The 27,865-nt window shown below is 39.7% G+C and overlaps 1 protein-coding gene across 4 annotated transcripts in view; it reads right to left on the bottom strand.

Annotated features, from left to right (window-relative positions):
* RAPGEF4 (Rap guanine nucleotide exchange factor 4) overlaps positions 1-27,865 on the bottom strand; it is a 164,760-nt gene that overhangs the window by 37,316 nt on the left and 99,579 nt on the right. For 3 of the 4 annotated variants that reach the window (XM_064514967.1, XM_064514970.1, XM_064514969.1), the window contains 10 exons: positions 22,765-22,818; positions 22,346-22,452; positions 20,299-20,420; positions 18,663-18,846; positions 11,492-11,576; positions 8,605-8,665; positions 7,786-7,862; positions 6,162-6,308; positions 4,782-4,897; positions 1,347-1,435 (listed from right to left, as the gene is read on the bottom strand). In XM_064514967.1, coding sequence (XP_064371037.1) covers positions 1,347-1,435; positions 4,782-4,897; positions 6,162-6,308; positions 7,786-7,862; positions 8,605-8,665; positions 11,492-11,576; positions 18,663-18,846; positions 20,299-20,420; positions 22,346-22,452; positions 22,765-22,818 — 1,042 coding nt within the window. The remainder of the gene's footprint in view (positions 1-1,346; positions 1,436-4,781; positions 4,898-6,161; positions 6,309-7,785; positions 7,863-8,604; positions 8,666-11,491; positions 11,577-18,662; positions 18,847-20,298; positions 20,421-22,345; positions 22,453-22,764; positions 22,819-27,865) is intronic. The other variant, XM_064514968.1, reaches the window with a different exon arrangement.

Here is a 27,865-nt window from a genome sequence, read left to right as displayed (position 1 = left end):
CTTCCACTGTAATTCACATCTGAAAATATCTCTTAACTGATGAAACTCAGTGCTCCTAAAGTCTCCAGAAGGTTGGGGCTTTTTCTTTGCATGAAATTCAGAACAACATGGATTTTAACTGCTTTTAAATTAAGGGAATGCAAAAACTACAAATTAGAATTTTCAGCTGTTTGTGCTTCTACCTCTTAAAAATCACTTTGTTTGTGAAATGTGACATTTTGTGTCCCATTAGGCTATATGTATATAAACTTGCCACTGGGTGTTTTGGGGAAAAGTTTGAAAGGATTTCAAAACTAACACTGTTTAGAAAATGCACAATACGTGCGCAAAATGAATAGTAAACTTGCTACTATATATGTGCAGGCTTAAAGAACAATGTTCTGCTTTTAATCCTAATAATTAGGTATCTATAAAAACAATAATTTTTATTCTTAAAAATAGTGAAAATACACGATGTAAAAGCGCTTCTGAAATCTGTTGTTTCTTTCACCATTTATGGTGAAATGTGTGGGTTTCTCCACTACTATGAGGCGAGTAACAAAATTAACTGTGGATTATTTAAGAACACCTTTGAATATATACTTCTTCGACATCTGAAAAGTCAAAAAAAAGCTTGCTAAAGCAATGTCTAGTTGCTTAATAAGAAGGTCTGAGTCAATTTATCATAATTAGGAGGATTTTTTTTCTGACTTTTTTTTTTAATTAAAATACTTACTGATAATAAGTCAGCAAACACCTATATCCTTAGATCTATATTCTCTATTAGTTCTCTGTCAGCCTATTCAGTGCAGCTGCAGCAATGTGCATACTGGGGATTTGGCCTTTGATGTACTGAGCTCTTCTCTTTTGAGTAAGAATTATTCTCTCCCTGCACATGGGAAAGTATTGCAAAAAAAGTAATCTACATGTGCTGTGATATGGACGTGAAAACTTCAGATGACTTAGCCTAGCAGAACAGTGTGGCTGGAGGAATCAAGCTAGTTCACAGTATTACGTGACAGCCAGAACAGCAGGTATGAGTAACACTATCATCTGGTGGTCATGCATGTTCTTCTCTGGTCTTGCAGCTGTGCCTAACAAAAGTTATTACGAGTGGGCTGGCACCTTCTGAGATTTTGCTGTTTTACTCTGAACAGATAGTCTAAATACAATAGGCTAGGGGAGTGGATTGATATCTTTAATTCTGGGTTTCCTAGGCTTTCTCTGGGTTGTTTCAGAGCTTTGGATAGTTTTTATTCTGGGAAAAATGACCACTAGCTGCTTTCCAAAGTATCACACTGCAGTGTATCCCCAGCAAGACCATCTCATGCATTAATAATAACACAGTTTTTGTCACATAATTCTACCTGTTGCTTCATTTAAAGTTGCTTCAAGGCGCATAGTTTCTAGAAAGTGCTCTAAAATTTTCTCTGGTGTTCCTGACATCACAATATACCTGCGGGAGGGAAAGGAGCAGTTAGTGTCTTACAGGCAAAATGGTTAATGGAGAAACCACTGGGTACCAGCAAGAGGATCCAAGACTGCTGAGTGCCAGAGAGCAAATACCTGCTCTGACCTGGATCTCTGTGTGGCTCAGGAAAAAAACACTCTCAGCTTTTGCTGGTGGTTTCCCACCTGTAAAATGGGAGCAATAATACTCTCCTCCCGATGCAGGGAGTGTGCGATGACAGATAGCCTCTTCCCCACACCAGTACTCCAGTATAACACCACCACAGTCCCACTGCAATCAGCAGAGCTGCACCGGTGTAAACCTGGGGACATGCAATCAGAAACACTTCTTGACTGAGAATAGATCTCAGTAATGATTAGCAGTTTTTAGTCATTAGAGGGTCTTAACAAACTAACTATGAACATGACATGAGAACTGGTGTGTATCACTGTCAGAGCAACCGAACAAATTGCTGCAGCATTGCTGATCAGGGCTGGTCTGAGAAGATGGGGGTAGACAGTGAAATACCACACTGCATCTTTAAGTCTGTGTAATGCCTTAGATATCCAAGGTAAGTAAGTGTTTCCAAGTAGATAGACTTATTACTGTACCATTTCCAGTAGTAAATCTAGGGAGGTGAGAAAATCAGTGCAATAGTCAGGTTACTCCTGCCTAATGTAGGAACACTGGCAAGATTTTAAGTACCAGCAGAATACTACAGGATATTGCCACACATGTCCTGCTGTCTTCTTTCCTTCCTTGCAGATAGGATTTTTTTAAATCTTTCTCTCCATTCTTTCAATCTTTGCATCTTTTTTTTTCTTTTTTTTTTTTTTTTGGAATCTGACTGATAAAGTATAAAACTTAAAAAAAAAAAAAAAGAAAAAAAAAAGAAAAGAAAAGAAAAACCCCCGAGAAGTGAAGATACTCTGCTCCTGCTGAGAAATAAGTGGTGTTGCTGAGCTGCTAGGAGCTCCTCCTCACTTTGAGCGCTGACCATCACAGTTCTTTTACCTGCCAACCCCTTTGGAAGAACTGTATTGATGTCCCAAGAACACAAACACTTGTTAAACCAGTGCACATTCTCGCAGAGATACTAACCAAGTATCTAAGTGAGTGAAGCAGAGAAACCGCAGTTTGCTGTACTCTGAATATGAAAGTGAAAACGAACAGTGGAGTGACTTGCAGGGCTGCTGCATTTATCCTGCACGAGTGTGGTCACCCATGAAGAGGAAGTTAGATCTTGGAGTGAGAACTTCAGAGCTAGTCCCTGGAAGCAAAACTGTCACTGTTTGAAAGCACGGCTCCGGGAGTGGCGGCAGAAGAGGACACAGCAGAATCCAAACTGCAGCTCGGAGGATTTGCTCCCAGAGTGAAGTATTGCCCAAGGTTAAGGTGAAGGAAATGGGTTTCTTTCCTGGCTGACTGGATCTCTCAGTGAGCAACTATGGGGTGCAGAACATTTCTCTAGTTCAAATTCTAGATACTTTAGGGAGCAAAGCCTGAATGTCGTTTGCAAAAGCAGTGAATTCACCTTGAAAGTTCTAAAATAAAAAGATTTTGCCAACACACTGTTAGCAAAGTAATCTGACTGCTGAAAGGCATTCAGTGAACTTTCAGGGCATCTTCCTCTTTTGAGTGGTCTGTGTCTATCTGTCATTGTTATTAGCAAAAGTTCCCTTGCTAGCACATTCATAGTACCCCAAAGCTGCCCAAATGCATAAAATACCTGCAGAAAGGAAATTCTGAGCTTTGACTGCAAATATTCCTGGAACATAAGCTCTAAAATACAGTCTAACTTAACCAGGGATAGTAAATAGGTCTAGCTATTTTTATCTTTCCAAACAGCTCAAATTCTGAACAAGGAAATGTTAAATAATAGAAATAATGCTGGTGCAAACAGCTTGCAAGGAAGATGGTGTTTGAAATATGTTTAAATGGAACCTTCACTTTTGAAAGCATGAAAAATGTATCAGACTCAAGAAAACGGACTTAAATTTAGGACCGAGTTGTTGTGTATAGCAGCTGCTGATGCAAATCCACTGGCTGTAGTCAAGTTTCACTGATTTAGAAACAGGGAATCTCACTCTAAGAGTAAATCATTTCCTGAGAGAACAGTGCATTTCTGTAACAAATCAAGTGAAAGACGAAATGGCAGTTTCTGAAATATGTGAAATATGTATGTAAAAATATAAAGAATGGTTTGTCTAACCCTTCACAGATAAAAACTCTTTACTTAGATAGGCAGATAAGATAGATATGTGAAAATCACAGATCAGATAAAAACTATATTCAAAATGTCTCATAGTAAATTAGCTCTTTCACTAGGAAAAAGTAAGGTGCACGCAAAAAAGATGCAAAAATTTTTCGCACTTATTTTGAGCTGTCCAAATGCTGCTCAGGAAAATGGTTATGTGACTGCAAATTGTGCATCCGTTATTTGTACTGAAAATCTTCATCTTAACAAAGAAATGACAACTCTTGAAAAGAAAATACTGCTGTATTTTCTTCTCTAAAGATTACTGTTGTCTCTGTGTGTGTACCTATGCTCATTAACATACACATATGCACAAAATGTGCATGTTTCGGTAGGAGTGCATATGTGAAATTGGAGGGTATCAAAGTTATTCCTTCTGCACTTAGGAATATGAACTCTTTCAGTAACAAACACAATAGCCCAGCAGTATTTACAACAGTGGAATCCTACATCTCTTCACATGCAGGAAAATAATACATTTACAAAGCCTTTAGGGGTTTGTATTTGGAATGATAATAACCTCACTCCACTCTTATCACAGTAGCAACGAAACAGAATTGTACTTTTTCCCTTTCAGTAAGACAGTAAAGAAAATATAATGAATACTGTTAATATCGTGCAAGCCTACTCTGTAAGACAAGCTCTGTGACTTTTATTGCTTGAAATCTTCTTTTTGTATATAAATTGTTACTGGCAAACTTTTATTAGAATCCAGAGTTTGAAATCTAAAATGAAAATATCTGTACTTAACAATAAAACAATATATTTTCCTCATGTCTTTTACACAGTAGCACTGCTGAACAGGATTTCAGCATTCTCCATGTACAGTCTATTTAGAAGCTATTACATGAGATAAGTATTTACAGTGAGGTTTTTAGAGAATTATTGTATAAAGCCATAGAACTAGTGTGCTGCTGGAAATTGATATATTATCCACTATGGGGCATGTGATTAGCTGATGACTAAAAAAAAAAGAAAACTTTTTATGTACAGCATTTTTGCATAGAAAGGGGAAATACGCTATTGTTTGGATAATAATACCATATGAAAAGGTTAATCATAGTCTGACATTTGTACTATTGAATGAAAACATACTTGTGCTGAGGCTGTGAGCTTCCTTGATTAGAAACTCTGTTTCCTGCTGGGATCTTCTCCAATACCAAAACATCTTGGTCATGTTCTTTGAGTCTTACTGTATTTGCTTCTACATCCTGCAAGATAAATTGTTTTTTAATAAAGTAACTGCTCTTGATTTGGCTGATTAGTCACTCTGAAAAAGTACATGACTTTCAATCACAAAAGATAAGAGCCGAGACTCCAGGGTTGGTTCTTCTCATCTAGGTTTAACTATCTTTATTCTGCTTTTTTAAGAGGCAGAATCAAGAGGGAAGCACTGGCACTGGAAGAGGCACACAATTATGGGAGACACTAGAGCAAGAGCCATGAGAAATCTCTGGCTCTGGCAAAGCAAAGAAAGTTTGCCAAAACCAGAGCTCCTCCAGCCTTTCAATATGTAATGTAATCTCTAACCCTACTTTTACAGGAACATTATCCATAATCTGACTTTTCTTAGCTCTTTTTAAAAGAAAATGGTACTTAAAAATGGTAAGTCTTAGCTCAGTAAACTGTCACTGATTTCTTTTCATTTTCTACTACCAGAACATACTAGAAAAACAAAACAAGAATATAGTGTGCACTGAATAACACAAATGAAAATCAGTAAGGCCATAGACTTGAGCTTTCTTTGAAGCACTGACAGAAATTAGCTCAGTTGGAGTCTCCATGGCCAACCCAGCTTTACTACTAGTGGCATCCTAGCTCCCTTTTGTGCCATAAACACTCAACAATCACATGTTATTTCACTAACACAGTACTCTTTTGGACTGCTTTCACTGCTGCATTACCAGCCATGTATACGTTCCAATATAGCATGATCACGTTTTTGACTTTCAGTACTAAGAACGATCCCAGAGCAGCTTATATCTGGATGCAGGTTTCAGTTATGGAATTACATTTGGACTTTGGAATGCATTGGTCCTAACACTGACAGCTATAAAATTTGGGTGGGTTTATCTTTCTAGAGACCTCTGATAAAGATTGTCTGTGTGTTTATCTGTAGCTTACTTAGCTGCCACTTGATTCTGCCTTGAACCTACTGAGTTTAAGGCACCTGATATTGACCTGTCTAGGACAACAGGCAATCTTGCTTTATTCAATATTTGGATGGGAGATCACGCAGAAAACCTAGAAAAAGATTCCATTTCGTCTCATTTTCATGGCTGAGTTAGGAATATAAAAAGAGGAAGGATAATTTTACTCTTCACTTGATTTTCTAGGCTATCACATCTCTGTTCTACTATTAGGGGATACTTCAAACAAGGTATCTGTATCAATGTATCACATAAATAAGACAGATTCTAGAAAGATTTGCAAGTTCTGACATCATGCAGCCAGGGTAGCCTTTCCCACACTTACCCTGAGGATTCTGTTAAAGTCTTCCTTGTCCACTCTCAAGAAGTGGCAGTTGTCTTCACGCAGAACAATGGATGCAGCTCTGGGAGCATCATTCACAAGCGCTAACTTGCCAAAGTCATCTCCTTCATGTAGAGTACATACCACACCCTGCACAGAGGAAAACATTTACGTGCTGAAACCCATCATTACTGTGGAGTCTATTGAAAGTCCTTGTACAAACACCGGACTTCACAATCAAATACCAAAACAAATCTATTTGGCAGGAAATCAACAGCCAAAATAATGACTAGGAAACAATACTTGATAGCTGGTTATTACTATTCCTAGAGAAAAGCAAGAATAGAAAAGAATTGGCTTGTTCTCTGAAATTAGATTCAGAGTGAAGGACTCTTCTAGCCCTGCTGAAGACAGAAAGTTGTTGACTTTTTTTTTTCCTAAGAGGCCCTGAAAAATAAAGATCAAATTTTCAGAACATCATATTGAGAGAGAAATTCTCTTCTCCAGCAGTTCCAGTGTCTGTTACACAGTTTGGATTTCATTCTGACCTACTTCGAGATCTAATGTTAGATCTCAGATTATGATAGCCATGTTGTCCAAGTGAAACTGTGGGTTTAAATTTTTACCTTCCAAGAGCAGTATATCGAGCTGATTATTCCTCATATACCACACTGTTACTCCCAGGAGATGGGAAAATTACCCTCACACACAAGCAGTGCTGTAGCAATAGGGGATTTGATCATTAAAATAATGACAGCTGGCTATGGAGTGACTGCAAAAACTGCTCAGTAACTAATATATCCAATACATACGTGATGAAGTTCACAACAACGATATATTAAAATACTTCTAGTGAGCACTGTGGAGCTGTGTTGTCACATAGCACAGAGCCAAATCTTCAGCTGGGATAAATCAGCAGAGCTCCACTTGTACAGCTCCAATTTGTAGTAACAGAGGGTCCTACATTTGGGTTACTTAGGAAAAGACAGCACCAGGGCCTCTACGCTAGATTTCTGTGAAATGCGCAGTGTTCAGAATGGAGGTTTCTCAGTCACTGAATGAGAAATCCATAAGGGGAGGCAGATTTTTAAAGATCCAAAGGACTGAGGTGTACCAAAGTCTTGCTTTCACCTTGAAAGTTCTCCCTCATACACAGCAAATTTAGCAGAGATGCTTTTAGGTCTTTAGCTTAACTAAAATGGAAGTGAAGAGCTGGACTAAGTTTGGGAGCTGAGAGCCACCAGCCACAGAGCAGCACTTCCGTCAGACGTGCCTGACATCCGTGAGCGAAGTTAGCCACCCAAATGTAAAAGAAGATGGTGGTAAAGGCACAGGGCGAAAACTCGCATGAGATGGAAGTCTGGCTGTTCACCAAATTCCAGCAAATGACTTTGTCCTAATAATACTGATGTAACTGTGCTGAATTATATTCATAAAGTGTGTAATACATCCTGAAATTATACAGCAATCAACTGAAAGTATAATCAGTGAAACCACTGGATCACTTCTTAATAAAATTACATTCAATTTGTTTCCTCTGAGAAAACTGTTTTGCTCTAAATCTTTCAAAGTTTATTCTTACAATTTCATTAATAAGAATAATATAAAAAGGCTTCAGAAAAAATACCTTGCCATAAATGACTACGTTTACTGATCCCTTTAGGATAATGTACCAAGAAGTGCCTTCTTCTCCCTGATTAAATACTACAAAAGAGAGAAAAGATTTTATGGTGAGAATAGAGTTATTCATAATGGAAATGGGTCAGATTCTGCACTCAATAAAATTCAAGGTAACTCTACTGCAGTCATATTAATGACTACCTTGAGAAAGGTCATACCATGACTTTAAAAGCAATTCCCTTTAGATTTTAGGAAAAAAAATATGCAGTAGTTTCTTTTATTACACTTATGTGAAAGCTGCTTTTGTTTGCCATGACAATTGCAACAGATACTTTATTGATACATGTCAGGTTATCAATCTCTAATCAGTACACAGATCTGGATCCCACCAGCAGCACAGTGTCCTAACCCTAATTCTCTAGCGACTGTGAACTTGGCATTCATTTGCTAATACTTCTCAGTATAAACGAATCTGAGCAACCTAACATTTTAAATAGTTTATTTTGTGCATTAAGATGGCTTTTTAATACAAAGGTAAGATTAAAATACATTTTAAATAGAGACTGGTCCAAATTAAAATCTCAAATATAAATACATCCAAATATTAGAGGATGCATATACTCAGCCAAGGATATAGATTTAATTTTGCAGCTGCCCCTGTAATTGGCAACAAGCTAAGGCAACAGCTATCGTCCAGGCTCTGAGCACTGAGTGCTGGTCAAGCCTGAGGCGTGCATCCACATTTTGCTCTTGTCATTTAAACATTAAGAATTTAAATGCTCATGCCACAGAAGGAAGATGATCTGACAGGACTCCTTTTACTTACAGACTGTTCCTGCTTTGGGATGTGACTCAAAAATGAGGACACCTGCTAATTCTCGCTTTACCTGAAAATAAAAAGAAAAAATATATAGTTTTTTTAGGTCTTTTATTCTTTCTGCTAAAAGGAAGCTCATATAACGTGCCTCAGCCACCATTTTTCTTCCCCCTGTGCTGTCCAGTGCTCATAGTGAACCATGCAGGCAGCCGGGGGTCTGCCTCACTCCTTGCCCAACCTTACTCATTAGCTTCACATAACGGGAGCCTCCACGTTAGTGGCCCCAGATGGCTCAGACAAGGGCATCTTTAAGACATATTTCTCAACATCTTCCTTCATACACACATATAAAATCATCACTAACAATTAACATCAACATGATGGAAAATTTCACACAGTAATAACCGATCTATTAAAGAAGATAAGTAGCAACTCTCATTTATCCCGTGGTGCTCTGTGGTGCACCAGTTCTCCCCCGAGAAGCCAGTTAGCATCATTTTCAGCAAGTGGTAACATACACTCGGGACCACAGTTTGCCTGTGCGCTCTACGCCCCTCTTCCTATAACTGCAAGTCTCCGGTGAGTTTGACGCCAGCTTCCAGACAGGGGGATTCTTGTTTTCAGAGAACATCAGCTCATCGCGATGCATGTTCCAGGTACCGTTATATAACTTGATAGTGCCAAATACAGATCAAAAGCTCGTTCCAATATATATTTAGTAGTAGCATTTTCACACCATTCTCCCAACCGTTTAAACTGAGAAGAGTTAGATTTGGAGGTGGATAATCTTTAGGCCATCAAAAAAATATTGGGGGAACCCTCAAATTCTGGACACAAGCCAAATGACAGTCTGAGGGGGCTGCATGTTCTCAGACGGGTGGACCGGACCAATTCATGCTCTGACACCCTAAAGGCACTGCCAAACCTCTGCTCAGGCACCGAGCATAAACCCCCAACACCAGGCACCTCTCCCAGAACACCTTCCTGACAGACAGCGCAGAGCACTCCCTGTTTGCAGTCGGGGAAGGAGAGAGATATGTAGAGGGGTTTGGGCATTTTTTCTGCTACAGTGACCAGCAAATGCACCCACTGACCTTTAATTTCCATAACAACTAGCTCACCAAACTCCCTTATAACCTCTGCCTGTAGGCAAAGAAACTTCCATAGGGACAGAAGTGTGCCAGCTTTAGCACTACTCTGTGCAACGTAGAGAGCTTTCCTCTCCCATGTACGTCTTCAGATGTCTTCTCAGCTGTTTCAGCCATTTGCCTCCGCAGTGAATCAATCCTCTTGATGAAGCCAAGAATTTGATTTGTTTTTAACACTGTATTATATAATTGTTTTTCATTCATATATTAAGTCCACAGACTTCCCTAGCAGGGATTAGTTCACCACCACAAGACTTGAGTTTTATCCATTTACTTTCCGCTGCCTATGGCTTATCTAGAAAACGTATTACTTTGGGTATTATGCCTTGCTTAAAATGAATAATCATTCCAATTGCTTTCAAGTTGATTGACCATTAATCTTCTGGTTCATAGGAACAAAGTTTTCTCTAGCTTCTCTGAAAAATTCCTCTACGTTCATAGTAGCTTTTGTCCTCTGCTTCAGTTCATGCTGCAAGTAACAGGATCACATTTCCAAATTCTTACTAAAGAGCATGGAATCAGCTGCACTTCTTGCATTTCTTCCAAATGCCACATATTTCTTGTGGCTTGTATCATTTGCCTTACATGTTCTATATGCCGCTTGCTGTGGATTCTGACCTCAAGTCTGAATTTCTTCCTTGCTGGAAATATTTTGTGTTTTGGGTTTTTTTTGTTCTGGATTATGTCTAGTATCAAGAGTGTTGTCCACTCTCTATCAGTATCTGTTTACCTGGGGTGGGTTTTTTAGTTTGATTTGAAAAGTGTAATTTCTGGATCTTACAGAAGCCTGTCTTTAAATACTTTTTTCCACATCCCAGAGATGCTTAAGAATTTGGCTGGCTGTACCATTTTAGTTCAGTTACCCACTCTGACTATATATTCTGTTCAAAAAAACATTTTTCAAATGCTATATTTTTTGCACAGGGTACTAACTTTCTTTAATGCAGTTCCATAATTAGCTGCATCTGTCAAAGTTAGCTGAAAATTATTAAAAACATCGAGAGCTTCTGAACAAGTTGTTATAAAAAATAACTGAACCTATTTTGTGACTGGCTTCATTTTTCTGAGAGCATCCATATCTTGTGGCCACCAAGTAAAGTGCTGTTTAGCTTGTGTCAGTTGCCCCACACAGTGTGTCAACGTTGGTGAGACTTGACAGGTGCCTTCTCCCCACCAGGTATTTTCTCCAGGTAATTTATTCTTGGTTCAGCACACTGTTCTTGCCTGCTCAGAGAGGAGGTCTGAAAAGTCTGATGAGCTTTCCTTCACTTGTGTCCACGCACCAGCCGGCCAGCACTGCACAGCACATCCTTCTGCACCGTGAAATTCCTCCTCCTAACAGGTTTAAGCCGAGAGCTCCAAAAGATCAGAAATCCGACATCCATTCTGCTGAAATTCAACAGCAACACAGTCCCAGGCGTCAGGTCTGATTTCAGGTATGTTAATTTAAACCCAGGTATGGACCAAGATCTGTGCTGTGAGGCACCTGTGACAAGGCAGGAAGGTAGCGACCATGCAGAAACCCTGCCCAGTCCCTACGCAGGGAGGCCCTAGAAGAATTTCAGCTGACGACCAAAAGACAACCTACATCTGCGTGATGCTTGTGTGGTACCCACAGGTGGGAATAAGTTCTGTGCAGGGAGAGGGTGGTGGGAAGGTTTGTAGGCTCTCAGATTCTGGTAAATCACCAAGAAAGTCACAACTCAGCCTTGCCTTCGGGAATGAGTTACATTTTTAGAAATACTTACTGTGGTAGAAAGGTGAGATAAGGCCTTAATGTGCAGAAGTTCTTCATATATGATTTCTAAATCATCTACAGTTCTCTGGCCAGGCCTATAGAGAGATGATGAAAGGACAGCAAAACACGTAAGTTCCCAAAATAAACACCTTAGAAAAGTACAGAACAACACAAAATGCTGGTGTATTGTCTGCAGAAGGGGCCAGTTAAAATTCTTAAGCGCGAAATGATTGTATGCTGAATATGCCTCAATTAAACTGTCTTCTGCAGAAGGAGGAAAAGTAGATCAAGGAAAGTAAAGGGTATTACATTAAGTAGAAAAAGGTAAAGGAGCTAATTTAGACATTTTAACATCTGCAAAATAGACAGGGTTTTGCACCATATAGTAAGTTTAAATTAAAAAAAGAGATTGTTTGAGTTTTAACACTGCTGCCCAGACTGGCGTACGGTGACAATGAACTCATCTCACTTCAGGGTAGGAGGGAAGAGGCTATGCAGCCTCTGTGGGCACATCTGCAGCAGGCTGCACCGCAGCGGGGTGTGCACAGCCTCCGCAGCACACCCAGGCAAGCCTGAAACGAGCCTGAAGTGGCGGCAGCGCAACGCACGTCGCGGGATCCCCAGTGCCACCGCGGCTCTGAAGCACATACTGCTGCGGCTGCGCTGCTACCGGACCTCACCGCCGCCGAGTCCTGCTCCTGCGGCAAGGGTGACCAGCGGGGCTAAAGAAAGCTGTCCGGTTCCTAAGCACCTTTACTTCAGGCACTTTGGTACACCCATGCTAAACAGGGACCAAAAGATGGTTCTGGCTTGAGACTGCAACACACAAAGGCTGGAAGCGCTGTGAAGCCACCCGAGTGAGACGGAGCAGCAGCCATGGCAACCACCTGAGCCAGGGCCTGATTACGCAGCTTTCCTGATCAAATCAAGTGTTTTTTATGTAAAACGGTCATCAAAAATGATATATAAACATTTGTTCCTTTGAAGAAGACTTCCCAAGCCACGGTAGGATCTCCACTATTTTCCATACGCTGCTCTAATTAGTTGTAGCAAACAGACAGGAGTGGTGGATTGCAAGGACTGCTCAGATTTCTGCCAAACAGATTCAGAGAGGGAGCAGAGCATCTCGGAAGACATTAAATGTTTCCCAAGCGCAGTTAATGCTGCGTGCTGTTTAGCCTCAGAGGTAAGAAAGAACCACTCAATATTTCCAACTTCTCTCACTGATAAATACGGGAAGTTCCCATTAATAAAAAGCATGCGTCAATGAAGGAATTATCTTCTAGGATAGTGAGAAAGAGGCTGTCACTGGGACTGGAATAATGGCATTTCTGCGAAGAGCCTATACACCGGTGAAGTGTCCAATTGCTAAGAAAGGACACATGCGCTGAGGACTGCAGCGTGCCAGAGACACTTCGGAGGATCTAAGAAATAGTACCCAGGAGAAGGGGCTGAAGGAACTTATGTGAATAACTTCCAATCTATTTCCCACTCACAAGATTCTCTTTAGTTTAAGTGTTTGATACCACTTTATTTTCTAAAAGGACAAATTCTCCCATGATGTAATTTCACACAGCTCAGTGGAGTTACACACACACACACACACACACACACACACACACACACAGTCCTTTAAAGCAATATCCCAAGTTACTTTCAGAGGACTAAGTCATTCCAAACAATGTATGGTTTAGATTTGTGAAAAGTAGAACATAAATAATTAAATTACTGATTTATAAGGGCCAAGAGCAGAGGAGAAGAGCAACTGAGAGTCGTAAGAAAGGAGAGAGCATAAATTTAAGAAGTGTGCAAAAGAGATACAGAAAGCCCAGACCAGGGGGCAGGAGTCTCATAGGAGAAGGCTCACGTGCCTGCATTAGAAACAGGCTTGTGCACAGGGCTAAAGCCACTTTCTGCGGTGTGTGACATCTAAAGAATTAGCAGTACAGTTGAGTCTTTGGACAATCCTAAAAGATACATATCAATGAACATTTTTGATAGAAATTTGCCTCCTAAAATGTCAATACTACAGGAGATTCTAGCATCTAGAGGGTCAGGAAAGTCATCCAAAAAGGGGATATATTGCTCTGTAGTTTTTTTGCCCAATCACCTCTTTGTTCAACAGTCTGCCTAAATCATGTGTGAGGTAGAGGGAGCAATATGGTGCAGTATCCAGCAGTCTTTTTGCTCTGGAATTATATTTCCTCTTTTCAAAAAAGAAGTCTGATGGAGACTTCCTTTGGATGAAAGAAGTACCGAAGAGGTCACAGAAGACATAAGGACAACTGAGCTCTCGTCTGCCAAGCAAGCTAAATTTTTCATCTGTTCTTCATTTACCAGTGACATGCACTTATTATTACCCAGATGAAAGACCGATTTAGAACAGAAATGTCTTGGATGGAATTATTCTTTTTTTATACCAAATGGAATAAGCTGTATAGGGGGAAACAGAAACTGATCTGGTACTACTGTGCCCTCTAGTGACTCAAATACTCACTCTTTGCTATTTCAAAATTTGGCTTGAAATTACGAGCCTGCCACTCCTAGTGACTTATGTGGGGAAGTAGCAGCTCACTTATGAACAGAATACGGCTAAGCCAGTGCCACCTACCTTCCACTGCAGATCTAAGAAACACAGGGTGAACATTTTAACAGAAGACACTTCCCATAGGAAGAAACAGCATTAATTGTATTACATGCTCGCAAAAACAGCATTTCTTGGAAAACAGAAAAGATAGTGCACCAGCTTAACAAATTCCTACAAGAAATTAAGATATGAAAGAATGATGTCTGTCTACATCAGATCTCTATCAAGACAAAAGGGTACACTCTTCTTTCAGTATGTCCATTTGTCTCCTGTGTTATCATGTTGGGAGGACTGACAATCTATAGTGGATGTACCCAGTCTTTACTTTTGCTTCTCCAGATGTCATGTGGAGAGATATTGGGCATCACGGCTTCTGTAAAACCTGTGTGGTGACCCACTGATGTTGACTTGTAGGATCCTGCTGTGTAAAGACCTAGTTTCTGCGGGGGACAAATTCTTACAGCAATGCCTGGTTATAGGCAGGATAATAAATGGGATGGGTAGAGAACGAGGCTGCACATTAACGGACAGGAGAGCTCAGGTGATATTAAGTGATCAATAAGAACTGTTCACTGTTTGGAGAATTTATCAAGGTCAGAGACACTGAGCTTCTCTGTGACTAGGATGTTGACACTAACACGCTACTTTGGCATTGATAAACTATGTACATACAAGCAATATCACTAATTTTTTTTATTATACAGTTAACCACAAAATTCTAAGAGAATAAAAGCAAAGGGAAAGATCAGAGACCCCATAACATTGTGATATGTCAAAAAAGCACATCTTTCCAGGCTAAAAATTTTGTCTTCTAGTACCATGAATAATATATAGCAGACAAGAATAACTCTACCCACTACCTATGTCTGAGTTTGAAAGCGAATGCAAGTTCACTTACTCTAGCACGGAAGCTAATTACATAATCTTTGTACTTGAATTAGTGCTCCTTTATTAAGGCTATAAATTCCACTTACCACATATAATAGCAATAAATATCAGTGAACTGATATCCGGAAAGACAATCTGTATTTCCTGCCCTAGGAATAACACTTGATTTATTAAAGATCACTGGCAGAAAACCCCGCCACAGACTATGAACTGGACACACTCCTCATGGAGAAATTGAGTATATATCTGACCACTTACAGCTGGGTGGAATATGACATCTAAATAAAAATTCTTCAAGGCAAGAGAATATATCTTGTTTAATTTTTCCAGTACCTTCACAGAACTATAGTTTGTTAACAGTAATTAAATGGTTATTTTACTATACATATCTTTTGTGCTGTTTACCACGTTTAACTCTTCTTTCCACTTCCTCTCTCTAACATCCTGTTCAGCTCATTTCTACAAGTGACATTGAAATTTGATTACTGATCACGCATGTGGACTCAAGTACTTTTTATACTGAGAAAAAAATTTGCTGAGTGAAGTCACCAAGAATAGATAACATGGATTTGTTGTTTCAGTCATACAGATAACTTACAGCAGACTAGAGCATTAAAGGAGAATATAATCCAAAACACTGTCTGAGTTAAATACTGTGTCTAATGAACATTATGCTCACTTTAAAGAGTTCTGCCATTATTGCAACTAGCTTTGTACTATGGCATCCTATTTAATTAGAGCTTACTATCAAATTAGCTATGGCTAAACAACATTAAAATCAAATAAAAAATTTTTTAAATTGTTTTCAGGACATATTTTCATACTGAAGAATTGAAGAGTATGTAAGGAAGAGCTGTGTTAGTCCTAAAATATTTTTTCCAGAGACCTGCTCAGGGTCTGCACCTGTGCTTCAGGCATTGAAAGGAGCAGGGAGGCCGTGTTTGCTACTTCACAAAAAGCTATTTTCACATTCACAGTGTATGTGTTTTCAAAAAAAAAAAAAAAAAAAAAAAAAAAAAAAAGAAAGAAAAACCAAGAGCAACAAGAGCCTGCCAAAAATTTCCCTGAGCTCTATTCTGTTTTTTAAACTATAGAACATTCTTTCACAGTTTGACAGTTAAAATGCTGCAGTTAATGTAATAAACAGAGAATTTTTTAAGTCGCCTGTCAAAACAAGTGACACTTTTTGCTAGAGATTTTCGGATTTTGAACAATAGAAAGTACCTTTCAAAGCAACAGCTTCATTATACAATCAAATTCTCAAAGTAATCTTCTCATCAAAGAATATTGTCTTATTTCTTTCATGGTAATTATCCGAGTTCTGCAACCTCTCCGGAAGTGGTGACTATTACAAAATGCAGCTGTGTTGGTTTGAAAATCATGGGTCCTGCTCAGGCCAGCCTGGGCCGGTATCTCCGAAGCCCTCACAATTCCTCGAACTTTTGGCAGCTGTAATGGGGTCTAGTCAAAACTAGCAGGACTTTGAGGATTCACTGAGATTTCAACAACTTTGATACACCTCAGCACAGACTGTATTTTTAACTAGCAGAACCATACCATACGTAAACTGAATACCAGAACAGTAGTTAGTATGGTGCCTGACAGCACAAACCTGCTTCTGTGTGCAAAGGGCAGCAGAAATAAGCACTTTCAGGGCTGGGAAGAGGGAAAGATGTCAGACGGCTGTCAGTCTTCAGAAAACCTCTCTCCCCTCACTATATTACAGAACATGAAAAATCCCCTATGAATATTCTTTCAGACGATGCTGCGCAAGCGGCAACGCAGGGGGGAGAGCAATACTTTTCACAGCATCATTCTGACCTTTCAACTCTCTGCAAGGAGCGTGGATGATAATTAACATTGATCTTGCCAGGGTGAACTTACCCTGGCTGCTCTGAAAGACACGATGCAGAGAGAATGTACCAGGCAGCCAAAAATCACCACAGCCTGAGGGAGCAATTCCCCAAGAGCCGGCCTGGCCAGCCAGCCCGAGGCAAAGGAGGCGGCGCAGAGGTGCAGCGCCACGGCGCACACGGCGCGGTCCCCATCGTCTCCTGGTGACTGTTGTCTGCTCACGGGTGTAAGGAGCCCCACTTCCCTCCTCAGTGGAAATGCACAGAATGTCCTGTGAGAAGAATATGTGGAATTTCCCAGACACCATAAGGGTTTATGGAAGCAACAAACTCCCAAACTTGTTTGTCAGTAGTTTGCATGTGATGGGGAGTGCTCCTTTGGTTGTCCTTGACTAAACCTCTACCAAACAGAGGAAACAGAAGCTAACCCTTCAAAAACATTGCTACACTGCAGTGTCAACTATTTTTATGAGCCCAAATATCCAATTGCACTTTCTGAAATTCAGTGCTTTTATCAAGTGCTTGGAAAAGTGCTGGCCAACTTGCATGTGTGGAATAAGCCGGCTCCCTATGCAAACAAGCACACAATCTAAACAGACAACGCAGGGACAAGAATGAAGGGGAAGGATACCGATGGAAACAGAAAAAGCGCAGGCACTTGTGTTAAGTGGTCCAGGTGGTCCAGGCGCATTAAAACTTTTCTAGTATAAAAATTCTCACACTGTAGCCAGGGCCCAATTCTGTCCCACAACAAAGACAAACTTTGCCAGTGGCCTCAAAGGAGCACGATCCAGCTTTGTGTACTTATCTTTCTTGAACTGACTCTTACAAGTAAATAGTAAAGATTCCCTTAAGTAATTCATTATTCTCCCATTATTCTCAGTGCACTTAATTAGCAGTAAAATATGTCTTCCGGGCCCCTAAATTCAACCTGCATAACAAAAAGGTGGCCTTCAATGGAGAGCCAAACATAGTTTATACTGGTTGCTTTGAAGTCATCACTATAAAGCTACCTGCAAAACAGGGCTTTAGCACAGCTTTCAGTGTGACCAGAATGTATCGCTGAAAGGATGGTTACCCAACCAGTTAGTGAGAGGACATGATCTGATGAAAATTTTCCATCTCAAAATTTTATTTCTCTCAAATATCCTCTGTGGCCTAGGTAGAAAGTACTTTTTAAAAAAGATGTATTGGTTTTATAACAGTAAGAATTGATAAATTAACCCATAGGGCCATATTTCACACCTTTCTAGTAAACTACAACAGGCCAAGTCCACCTCTGCTATTCAGTAGAGTTCTGCCAAAGATGAATCTAATTAATGGTTGCCACTAATGACTGTGATTGAAAGGTGCCTGCTGTGTTGCTATCCTACCACTCTATTCATTTGTATTAACTGAAATCAGCACATTTAATTGAATTGCACACCAGCACTGACAGTGTTAATGGAGCAGGACTCTTCTATTTACTGCAACTTACTTTTGGGGAGACTCAGAAATTAAATAAAAGCTCATAATGCTGCATTTTCCACAAGGTGAGTATGGTGACATTCACAGCCTTTGGTGGTTATTTTGAACACACAGTTGAACTTAAAAGCATTAATAGGGACTGGAAATTAATTGATATTTACTTACAAACTTTAGAGGTTAAGCAAACTGGCAATGAAGTGCAATAACTGACCAAAAGAAGCCTGATAACACATGTAGCTTCCTCTTATTTGGAGAAACAGGCTTGCAGAATATACACACTTTCTTCCCGGGGCTGAAGTGTGATCCACAAAACCTGAATAAAGGTTTGGGCCACAGTTTTGTCCACGTTACTTTGCAAGGCTCATGTATAATATTAATCTGCTTACGGTTTTCTGAGAATCATCCTCATATGAGCATCTGGTCCAATCTGAGACAGCAGAAGCATAGTGTCCTGTAGCTCCTCATCACACTCCTTTTTCTCTTCCTCAGTTGGCAAAGGGGCATCTTCATGCTCATCATCCAAAAACCGATAAAATAAGTATTTGTCCTGGAAATGGTGTTCCTGATCCACTGAAAATAATGTAAGATATCAAACACTAAGCTTCCTCATTAAAATTAACCTTTTAGAAATCTGTGTAGCAAAGTATATATCACAGATAAGATAGTTAAGAAGGGAAAGAAAACCACAGGGAAAGTGCAAAAGTATGAAACACCTTTATTTCTCATGAATGTTGAATTTATATAGCTCAGAGGATGCACTTTTAAGTTGTGCACTACAAATGCTTTCAAAAGATTTCAAATATATGTGTTGTGGCTGTGTATACATGAGTACGTGTGCGCACGTGTGTATGTGATTTCCTTATGTTAGCTGTTTTTTTGTTGCTATTGCTTCAAACCACTTCATTTAAGTGAACAATTCATAATGGAGAAATAGTTATATCATAAATTTCTAAGAAGTGTTCTTTAGCACGAACACCTTATCTGTTTCAGACAGGTCTTTAAGGCAATAAATCCAGAAGCATCCAAACTCTTTCTCCTGTACCAGGAAGGTCCGTGATCAATACATAATCACAGGACCAGGCTCATTAACTTGCAACCTGGTGGAAGAACTTAGTGGAAAGTCTTCCAAGAAAAGAATTCTAAAGACAGACTACAAAAGGGCCAAGTACAGACCACTGGCCTTCCAAGCAAGTGGTGTGCTGAGCTGATGCATCTCACAGCACCTTGCCACTAGCAGTTCAAGGAAATATTGGGCAGGAATTAAAGCTAGAACCCTTAGGGAAAGGAAGTGGTGGAAACAATTTGTCTTCCCAGGTTGGAAATTTCTCCCTAGGATGCAGGAAGCACAACAAAGGAAGACTGGAAGTGTGCTGTAATATGACTGCTGTTCTGAACTTAATAAAACTGTACATACAAAGCTTCAGATATGGATACTGCTTTAAAAGGCTGCCCTTTTGAGAACTATAACATCCTGTTCCCCGGTAAATCCTGCCAGGTGGAAACAGAAAGGCATGTAATATACAGTCAGAAAAATAATGTAAAATCCCAGCTTTCAGCACTGGAATTCTGAGATTCAAAACCCATTGAAAAGAGCCATTCCTAAATATCTGAACACGCACAAATGCTCGCAGTGAATTCCGGATGGTGCAAGTCCTTGACCTGAAGATCAGGTCAGTATGGCAGTACATCTCTTGTTTTTGGGCCAAGCGCTATCCAGCTCTTGCAATATAATCACAAGGCAGTGTACTATGAACACAACTAATAAACGTAATTACAGTTGATATTATTATATCGCAATTTCATTTACTTTTCAACATTCTCATAAGTTATAAAGGTATACTGGTAGGAAGTTGCAGTCAATACTGCTTGCATGTCAAATTTGCATGCATGAATGAAGAGGTTGCTCTGTAGCATTCCTTTTGGGCTCACAATCCCTTTCTTTCTCATTAAGGAGATCTATAGAGACACTGAGGTGACACATTGCCCATGTTTTAGTAAAGGCTTTAATTTTCTTTATCTTACCATGATTAAGAACACCTTCCTCCAGCAATACTTGCCACATGCCAATGGCCTGGGTTCGTGAATGGACACAAGGGCTTTGCTGCATCATCCAGTCAACCAGCTCTGTCCCCACACAGCATTGTCTGAAGGACAAATAAATAGACAGAAATGAAAAGGAAGCTATCCAAGAGAGCGATTATACACAGTATCTGCCAAAAACGGTCATTTAAACTTTGCATAACCTGTCCTAATCAGATCTCATTATAGAAAAAACAATGTCATCTATGTATATGTGCCTGAAATACCAGTTAAAGATGTTCAGTTTTAATAGAACCACTTAAGCAGAACAACAAATCTTTCAGAAAATGGAACGTTAAGAGGATCAGAGTTAGCCTGTGCCATCTGGTGCAAAACCTGTTGCATCGCTGCAATAATCTCCAACCTAAATTTAAAAGGAAATATGCCCTGTATACTATGGGATGACAAGAGTCATGCATTTTTCAGAATCCTGGATGAAAACAATTATCTAACACTGTAGAAGCTTTGTCTGCAAAGGAGGAGCAAATATCATGAGGATGTTCCTCACTTTGTAATCAAACTCTGGCCACTATTCTGTTTGAGGACATTGGTTTGTAGGTCTGTGGTGTTTCTGAGACTCTTTATGCTAGGTGATGGTCACCTAACAGCTCCTCACTGACCCATGCTGTGTGCAAATTCTCGTTTCAGAAGTAATATCCTCAACAGCAGGCCTGAAGTTCTGGAGAACTCCCAGAGGGGAAAAGCCAGATGCTCACTATGGAGAATTCTTTCTCATAACATTTCCTAACGCTGCAGAACAGAAGCAAATGATCAGTGTGATCAAAAACTTACAAATCTATAAATGATCACACACAGAACAGAGAAGAGGCTGGTCCTTCTAGACAGATTCTCATAGCTCTACGGCTTATGCATCACTTCCAGAGACGATGGAGATAGATACTATTGAAATTGCAGAAATTCAGCTTAAACAATGCTCTCCTAATTAAATTCTCATTTTGATGACAATATTTCCCCTCACCTTGGTCCAGCCTAAATTTTGGTATTCTGTATTTAAAAAGACCGAGGATAAAACAGTAAGAGTTTTTCCCAGATATGCTTGAGATTAAATGGTACAATTGTTTGGACCAGCATTGCTCTGGTCTAAACCATGCTCTTTTGTTCTCCTAGAAGTATTCTGAACAAAAGAATCCTCAATGTCACGTCATGATAGATTCTCAGATCAACTTACAAGTTCCAGATCTCTTACATCAAATTAAATACATTTTGAACTGAAATATCATGGAAAATCAATGCACTTATCTCAAAAGTGGATCAGTAAGTTATTGATTTACTGTTTAGAAAAAGATATACTCGGAGCTTTCAAATGAATTTTTATTTAAACATACTCAGAATAATGCATTCGGTACTTGATTTAAACATTAGACGCTAAAACAAATTGATTGTTTCTCAAGCCAGCAATAGATAGATCCTAAGTCCCTAAATTCAGATTCCTATTCTACAAGTGCCATTGTTATCCCACTTCAGCAAGACAGTGCTGCCACCAGCAGGAAGATAAGAAAGCCTGACATACACTGAAAAAAATTAATTTTGAATAGGGCAGGAAATCTCTATAAGGAATGTTTTTTGATAGATGAATTTTCAGAGCTCCACACTGAGCAACATCACTGTAACAATCAATACAGTAACATAATATATTAATGAGCATTCCTATTATCTCTTACTGATATAAGAAAAGAACAGAATCTATATTTTAACTTGATACAGAATATTCCAGCCAACTATGCTATTAACTTTGGAAGGGTTTTTGCATGTGAATGCTCCATTCACAATCATAGACTCAATTTCCAGTCAAATTACTTCAGAAAGGATTTACCAGGCACATTAAAGACTGCATAACATCCAGACTCAAATAGCATCACAGAATAATTTCAGACCTTTTGAGACCAGCAAGTATGGTAAGGCATAAATCACAAACCAGAGGATGGCAGGCACAAAAATTCAGAGAACTCTATACAATCAGCTCACACACCTGTAAGTCTTCAGATGGTATTTACGATCTCTTATCATGTGAGGGGCTCGGGACAGAATTGCATTCCGCAAAATCTTGCCAGCTCTGAGGATCTTTTCTGAAGGAACCTTGGTGATCATGCAAAAAAAAGGGACCAAGACACACAGGGTTTAAACTTTCCGCAATCTCTGTACTGCCTTCTGTAAAACAAAACACAAGTTCTCTTCTCCCTAAATTAAAAGTCCTTCCACAGATGCTTACTTATGCAGAGCAATGTAATTTTGTAATGTAAATATTGTGGATTTTAAGTCTCACATGATTACCGCAGACCTAACAAAGCATCACTAGTACTTTAGCTGGTACATATCATTTTGTTGGAAATTTGAGTTATTTCCATTTGTCTAGCAGCCTGACTCTACAGCTCACCTATGTCCTATTACCTGTGTAATGGTTTTAGTAGGACGATGTGGGATGTGAGGTTCAATAAGAGGTGTCTGAAAAATAAAATGAAATGAAATACATTTTTAAAGGTTGAGCAGCAAAATAGAAAAACCTGTCATGAACCAAAGAAAAAGACTGAACAAAGAAAATGTAAAAACAAAGACCAAGATCTGCCCAGGAGATGTGAGTAGAAGCAACTCTCTTAAGATGTCCTGAAGATAAACTTGGCTCTTAATGCTCACCACATTAAAACAATGACATGACGCACGAAGGTGAACAAACAAATTCATGCTAAACTTTCTGAAATATTACCGAGGTCTGAGGCTAAGGAGGCACTAGGTAGCCCCTTCCACTTGCCGCTCTCAATCCTGGGTCCCCAGGAGGTGCCGCACCGTCCCAGGCACAGCGGCTTTCCTCGGCGTGCCGCGCAGGCCCCACCGCCAGGGAACCTGCCACCTCCATCAGCACCCGCTTCATTCAGCTTGCTGCTCCCCTCATGGCATTACAGAGGAAACACAAATGAAGAAAAAACCCTACTCCCACTGTCTATCTTTTCCAAACTATCAGGCCTAGCTGGCGGTCTTTTACAGCTGCTGACCAGAGCTCTCTGAAATGCAAGAGCACACAGGCCACCTGCGGAGACGAGTGCTTCCCCGGGGTAAGGATTTCCACAGGGCACTCGTGAAGGAAGGAAAAAAGGGTAAAGCAAGTGACTTGGTTCTGCAAAAGGAAGAGCGAAAAGGAAGGCTCCCATGACACTGTAAGAGAGAAGCAGAGAAGGGGATGTGAGAAATGGCAAACCAGGCATGTAAAGAACAGGTGAAAGAGAAGAGAGGGGAGATAGGACACATGTCACAACAAAGAAAAAAAAGAAAGCAGAGGGGTAAATTAGAGTTGAAATGGAGAGAAAAGAGAACAAAACTAAAACTCAACAACCACCTCAGACTGATGGGAAAACATTTTGGTTTGTTGCGACAGGTTGTTAACAGGGACCACATGCACTCCCAGCATGAATCTTTGGAAAACATCACACGAGGGGTGAATCTGTACTTGCTGACAGAGCGGATTATACCAGACACAGAGGTCTACCGGATGGGTGACACCCTTGGCTCAAGGGGGTCCCTACTCCTTCCCCACCAAGGGCAGCAGATGGGAACCGTCACCACATGCAGAGACCACTTCTTCCCTTGCTTGTCCAGCCTCACCACCCAGCAGAAGCAGGACAAGAGAGGAAACAAGCTGCCTACCCTCTGTCAGCGTGAAGGCTGGCAGAAAGCCTCTGCAATGGAGCCAGGCACCTCGAGGTGGGAGCCTAGGAGAGCCTCGAGACAACCCTAACAAGACGAGTCCAGACAAGGCAAGGGTCTGCAGAGCAGGGCCTTCGCTGCCTGATGCTGCAGCTCAAAACAGGGGGAAGGTCTCCGGCCACCCACACAACAACAGGCAGCATAACTGGGCCTGAAGTCAGGTGCGATACATCCTGGGATTGCTGGGTTGCTTTCTTAAGCTGGGCATCTGTTTGGTAACTCCCACAGAATTTCCATGCTGTAACCAAGTCCCTGCAGTAACCAAACAGCGCAAGAAGCTACAAGCCCTCCAGGAAGCCAGAGGAAAATAAAGGAAGCACATGACTGAAATCAATAAAGATGAGATAATCTTACTGGAGAGGCCTGTATACGGAAAGTAATGCAAACATTTTTTCATTTATAGACATACCTTACAAGAAGTCTCTGAAAAGGCAAATCAACATAATTAAATCAGCCTTCCTTATTTTTCTCATTAATAAGACTAAATTTTTTTCAAAGATTCAACTAAGTTATAAACATTTCTGTCCCACCAGAAGGAAGCAAGAGCATCTCTGAGTATTTGTTGTTTTCTGAAACAACGTGGAGCATTTGCAGTTAAAGCATGCTAAGAATAGCAAGAATCTTTTGAAAGATGCCTCTAATGCAAGCGAGACCATTGAAAAAAGGTTTCAAACAGGTATATAAATAAATGAAGAAGTAAGAGATGATCACTCTGTGTTTTAATAATTTCTGCTTCCATTTTCTTTTAAAATGATTTCGAGTCCTTGTAAATTCAATGAGACTATAGGTAAATATATGCTTAAAGGGTTTGTTAAATTAGCATTGAAGTCATTATGAAAATTATTTTTAAATTCTGCACTCTTAAAGGATGTTTTTCTATCAGTAAAACACAATATACTCAATCTAACTTCCAGATTTTAATTCTAGTTATGAAAATACTTCAAAAGAGAGATAAATGATATAAGATAAAAACAAAAGACTTTTACAACAATAGACTAGTCAAAATGAATGCATATTTTTATTCATTAGGAAGATAATTTCCACTAAGCTACAATGAAAATGCATAAAAATAATACTTAAAATTGAAGAGGGATAAAGACTGTCAATAAATCTCCCATCATAATTGAAACAGAATATAACAGAACATTTAGAAGAGATCTGATTCAACTCAAAACTACAGGGGGAAAAAAAAAGGTGAAAGAAAAGACACAGCACAGGAACCAGCAGAAAGCAGAAAGGAGGGACATTTGTTTGTGGTCGATTCTAACCAATACAGAAGGATCAACTGAGACTGTGAAGGCAGAAGGTAACTTGGGTGAGGGTGATCATGAAATGATCCAGTGTAAGAATATAACAAAAAGAAGTAAAAAGAACACCAAAGTAGAAACAATGGACTTAAAAGACTTTTCTATACCTTTTTCCATAAAAACAGAGCACTGACAGCTAAATTCCTGGAGTGGGGCAAGGGAGAGCAAGTGTATGGTAAAAAGAGTTAAAAAGGGCTGGTAGTTATTTAAAGAAGCAATACTAACCACATACACAACATCCTGGCACAAAGCTAGAAAGTGTAGTAAAGACTCAGCTTAGCTAAAGCAAGAGCTATTGGCTGACACCAAATACAAGGAAACATACAGAAAAGGGAAAATAGGGGGTTTACAAAGGACAAGTTTAAAAAAATAACCTGAATAAGGAAGGACAGAATTAGAAAGGTAAATATATAAACTGTGACAGACCTAGCAAGAAATATTAAGAGTTCCGAAAAAGCATTCCGCATGTACGTTAGTAGTTAAAAAAAGACATGGAAAAGTGTTGATTCACTGCTCAACAGAGACAAATCTACTGACAGATAATACCGAGACAGCAAGTAATAGTTTATTTTTTGTATCAGTCTTCATTAAAATGATCAGTGGCAGAGAAATGGCTAATATTCTTAATAGTAGAGTTAAAGTAGTAAAATCTCAGCCTGAAAAAAGAAAAGCATGGATGAGAACATATTACGTAAGTTAGATATTTCAGATTGGCTATGTGTGTCGAATTCCAGGCAGGAGACTTAAAGAGCTGGCTACAGTTGTCTCAAAACTATCAGCAGTCATCTCTGAGAACCCTTAGAGACTAAGCCAGGCAGACAGAAAAATGGGAGAAAGGAGGAACTGAAAAATTACAGACATGCCAGCTTAACTTGCCTTCCCAGAAAAACTCTGGAGCCATCGGTAAGCACTTAGAAAAGAACAGGGAGATGAGTCACAAGCGACATACGTTTATCGAGAACAAATCATGCCAAACTGATCCAATTTCCTTCCATGATTGGTAGCAACACTGATACACTGGGAAGAAGCAGTAGCTTTCCAACCCTTTACTTTAGGAAACTTCTGCCACTGTCTCATATGATATTCTCTCCTGCAAAGGGCAGATTACACTCTTAAAAAAATTGGTGCAAAGCCAATTGGAAAAGTATGCTTTGAAAGCAATTACCAGTGAAACACTGGCAAACTGGCAAACACACTGGAGGTATGTCTTGAGTAGAGTTCTCTAGGATAGGTCACATCTAATGCTATTAAATAATAATGTGGGCTGAGTTCAAATCTACACCAATTAGTTCTGCAGAAGACTTCAAGATGTGAGGGACTGCAAGTGCATTGGAGTGCATGTTTACAATTCAAAACAACTCTGCCAAATTAGAAATATGATCTGAAAAAATATGATTCTGTTATGCAACACAGATAGCGCTGACTACTATTCTAAAGCAGGCACTATCAGCTACATAAAGACAGGATGGGGAACAAGTGTTAGTAGCAGTTCCCCAGGGGGAAAAAAAAAAGAAAATAAAGGTTTATAATGGATATTAAACAGAACTGAGTAAGGAATGCCATACATTTGTGAAAACAATAAATACTGTACTGGGATGTAGTAACAAATTAGACACATAAAGCAGTTCTACTTTAATCTGCCTAGACAAAACCTATGCTAAAGCACTATGTCTACTGTGGACACTTCAAAAACATATGAACCATCTGGACAGAATTTGGAGGACAGCAACAAGAACAGTCAGAAAATATGACATAAATCAAAGTTGTTCAGCTAAAGAAAAGACAAGTCTTAGTAGAAGTGTGATAAAAATTCTTCAGATTTAGAAGGGCTTTGAAAAGAGGAAAGAAATGACCTGGTCCACGGTGTAGAGATAAAGAAGCAGAAAGTTTAAATTGCTGTGAGAAAGATTCAGGCTAGATGTTGGTTAAATTTTTCTAACAGTTTGAACAGTGAATATCAGTAGAGATTGCCAGGGAGGTGTGGCTCCTCCATTTTTGGAGTTTTAGGAGAATATGTATGGTATCTGTCAGGAGTGACTTTGATATAATGTAGCTCAGGGCTGAACGAGATGATTTCCTGAAGTACCTTTTAGCCTCAGTATCTGGCATTGCGCACTTTCCAAGGACACCTTTAGATATCTAAAATTAGTTCAACCACAAGGAGGTCCTTAAAGAGACGATCAATAACACAACCCCCAGAGCAGCAACCCTGGATTTAGGAAAGCAAGACAGCCACTTCTACTGAGGAATAACTTTGCTGCTGTCCAAAAGACATGCCCAGCAAAGAGTGCCCAAAAAGTAACAAGCCTATCAAAGATCCTGCAGTCAACTCTGGTTGCATTAACCGTGAGATTAAAAGTAACAAATGGAATCACAGGGCTTAGATTCACTTTGCTATGGAAAGACAGTCATGTAAAGGCAGAGAAAGGTAATATCAGTTAATTAATAGGAGGCATCGTGTTCCTGTAACTACTTCTTTTCAGAAA

The sequence above is a fragment of the Dromaius novaehollandiae genome, chromosome 7 (genome assembly GCF_036370855.1).
Source record: "Dromaius novaehollandiae isolate bDroNov1 chromosome 7, bDroNov1.hap1, whole genome shotgun sequence".
Taxonomy (NCBI): Eukaryota; Metazoa; Chordata; class Aves; order Casuariiformes; family Dromaiidae; genus Dromaius; species Dromaius novaehollandiae.
This window is presented reverse-complemented; position numbering and strand designations above follow the sequence as displayed.